Source organism: Montipora foliosa, chromosome 14 (genome assembly GCF_036669935.1).
Source record: "Montipora foliosa isolate CH-2021 chromosome 14, ASM3666993v2, whole genome shotgun sequence".
Taxonomy (NCBI): Eukaryota; Metazoa; Cnidaria; class Anthozoa; order Scleractinia; family Acroporidae; genus Montipora; species Montipora foliosa.
This window is the reverse complement of record NC_090882.1, coordinates 23543401-23545900: the sequence shown is the minus strand read 5'-3', so window position 1 is coordinate 23545900 and position 2500 is coordinate 23543401. Positions and strand designations below refer to the sequence as shown.

Here is a 2500-nt window from a genome sequence, read left to right as displayed (position 1 = left end):
TGACCACGCACTTGGTCAATAACCCATATATCTTACCCAACTACTTTTATATAAATTTTCTTCCAGTATTGTTGGGGAAAAACCAGGGGTGTGAACTGCAAAACAAGGATAGCACTGACCAAGATGTAGATCAACAGTTACTAAGCCTGAAGTCCTCTCATGCACCACATTTAATCTTTTTCTCACAGCATTCAAATCATAACATTTTCACTTAAAGGATGGTGCCTACTATTGTTATTGCACATACGTTCTGCGCATCTCGAGATACTCCGATTTCCTATTGGCGGTGCCTATGAATACAGGGATATTTTTGCGCTGTTCAAAAATATGCAGAGAAAGCAGAACTAGGCAAGAGCTCTTGGTATCCAAAAAGAAAATTGGAGGTAACCATGCATTTTTCAGAGAAAATTGAGCTTCAATTAGGAAAAGAACTCAATACATTGCTTTGTATTTTAAAGCTTTTTACAAATATTGTTGACTGTCTTCGAAAAATGCGTGGTTACCCCAAATTTTCTTTTTGGATTTCAATAACACTTAAGATCTGCTTTTCGTGCATATTCAGTAAACTGTACCAAAATACCTTTGAATGAGTGGGCACCATCGTTTAATAAGAAAGGTACTAATGAATACAGTTGTAAATGACCTACAGTTCGAAGATTCCATAAATCCATGAAAATGACTGTAAGTCAGTTAAAGAACTTCAGATGAAGTGTACAGGTTACCTGTATCCTCTTGTTTCAATCATAATCATGTGATTAGTTCTGGCTATTTGATTTTGCTGGATATCATTTTAATAAATAATGAAAATTAAAAATGTAATATCATTGTTACAGATCCCACTCATGTCATCGGTCTTTTTCCTGACCTTCTTCCAAGTGAATTTAGAAAGACGCTTGAGTACCCAACCCCTCCTCCTCCATTAACGGCCGGTGAATTGGAGAAAGGCTGCTTAGCACTGGTAGAGTATCTGACACAGGTTGGTGAAATATTTTCTAAGAAAAGTATGGGATGCCTGTGCCATTGCCAATTTGTTAGGGAAAGTAAGTGGAAGTTGTATTTTGTAGTGACTCATTCAACTCAACAGCTGCACTAGTCAAAACTCAATGGTCAACTTTGATGACAACGAGATCATCGCCATGCTCACAAATATTACAAAATCCCCCAATGGTTGCTTATCGGAAGGACAACTCTCTGAAACACTATCTTGTTAGAGCAAGAATTTCCTCACTTTAATTTAACAATGTAACCAGGAGTTGTATACGGTATTAAAGGTCGAGTGACAGCGTTACAACATACCTTGTAGGTTTACCGACAGCCAGTTGGGTTTCATAAATCATTTGCATTATTTGCCTTTTTGGGAAAACTTCACTTTCTCATCAGAAAAGAAATGATCTTATCAAGAGCATGGAGAAGGCAGATATTGCGCACAAGGGGAAGAACAGAGATACCACAGAAGAAACCAGCGAAGGTGAGAGTCAACGAAACATGATTCTGACTGCAGTTGAGGTAAACACAACTTAAAGTTACCTTTTTATGGCATCAAGATGACAAACCTACATAATGATGAAAGCTTTTAAATTATTTAAAAGCTCTCTTCCAGACTGACAACTTTTGATTTGTCAGAACTTTTATTCTTATCATTTATTTTGTCACCCATAATATTATCTTATTAAGCAATCAACCTTGTACTGTTTTTTCCTGTAAGTGTTTCAATGGCACTCAATGAGCAAGTTTAAGCCAAAAGCCTTTGAGAGACATTTCCAGGCTCCTTGTCATGTAATAATAAAGAATGTCTAAAAGGATGTTTTTATCACCAAGAAGAATTTGATCTGTTTGGATATCGTAGCTGAAAATTCAAGTGTCCGAAAATTTTAGGAAACAATATCTTCATTTAAGAAATTGCTAGCTGAATGTTGCCTTAAAAATGTCCAACCGAACCATTTGCTCAATCATCGGAAACTGCCAAATGACATTTTTAGGTGCCAAAAAGTGCAAAAATATCCCTTTTCACTTTCAGCTGACGTCAAAGCTCATAAAAATGCAATGCATAGAAGACAGATCATCGATACTACTCTGCTAAAATGCTACTTACAGGTTTGTAAACCATACTATTTGTTTTTGTCTATCTTACCATCATCAATTTTTGCGGTTGAACAGCTGACAGTAAAATGATAACATTTCCAGAAATGACACATGTATGCAAGTGATTTGTCAAAGAGATAGATTACAAATATAAACAGGAGACATAGTAATAATATTTCAATGATAATAATAATACTTCTCTAGAATGTACTTCACAGAGATAATAATATAATCTTCACAGAGATAATAATATTGATTTAACCCATTGACTCCTGGGGGTTTCCCATTGACGATTAAAATTGTCTGGCGTTAGACAGAGTGAAATACTAAGTATGGCCGGGTTAGAGCGGTTTAGGCATCAAAGGGTTAAGCCCCAACTGTTACAGTTGGGATTTAATGCTAGGACGCTAATTGGTGG

At 36.2% G+C, this 2500-nt stretch overlaps 1 protein-coding gene across 1 annotated transcript in view; it reads left to right on the top strand.

Moving 5' to 3' along the window:
* Positions 1–2500, top strand: part of LOC137984680 (vam6/Vps39-like protein) — a 40623-nt gene that overhangs the window by 26364 nt on the left and 11759 nt on the right. The window contains exons 12-14 of the mRNA XM_068831921.1: positions 834–976; positions 1381–1468; positions 2018–2094. Of these exons, the coding sequence (XP_068688022.1) occupies positions 834–976; positions 1381–1468; positions 2018–2094 (308 nt within the window). The remainder of the gene's footprint in view (positions 1–833; positions 977–1380; positions 1469–2017; positions 2095–2500) is intronic.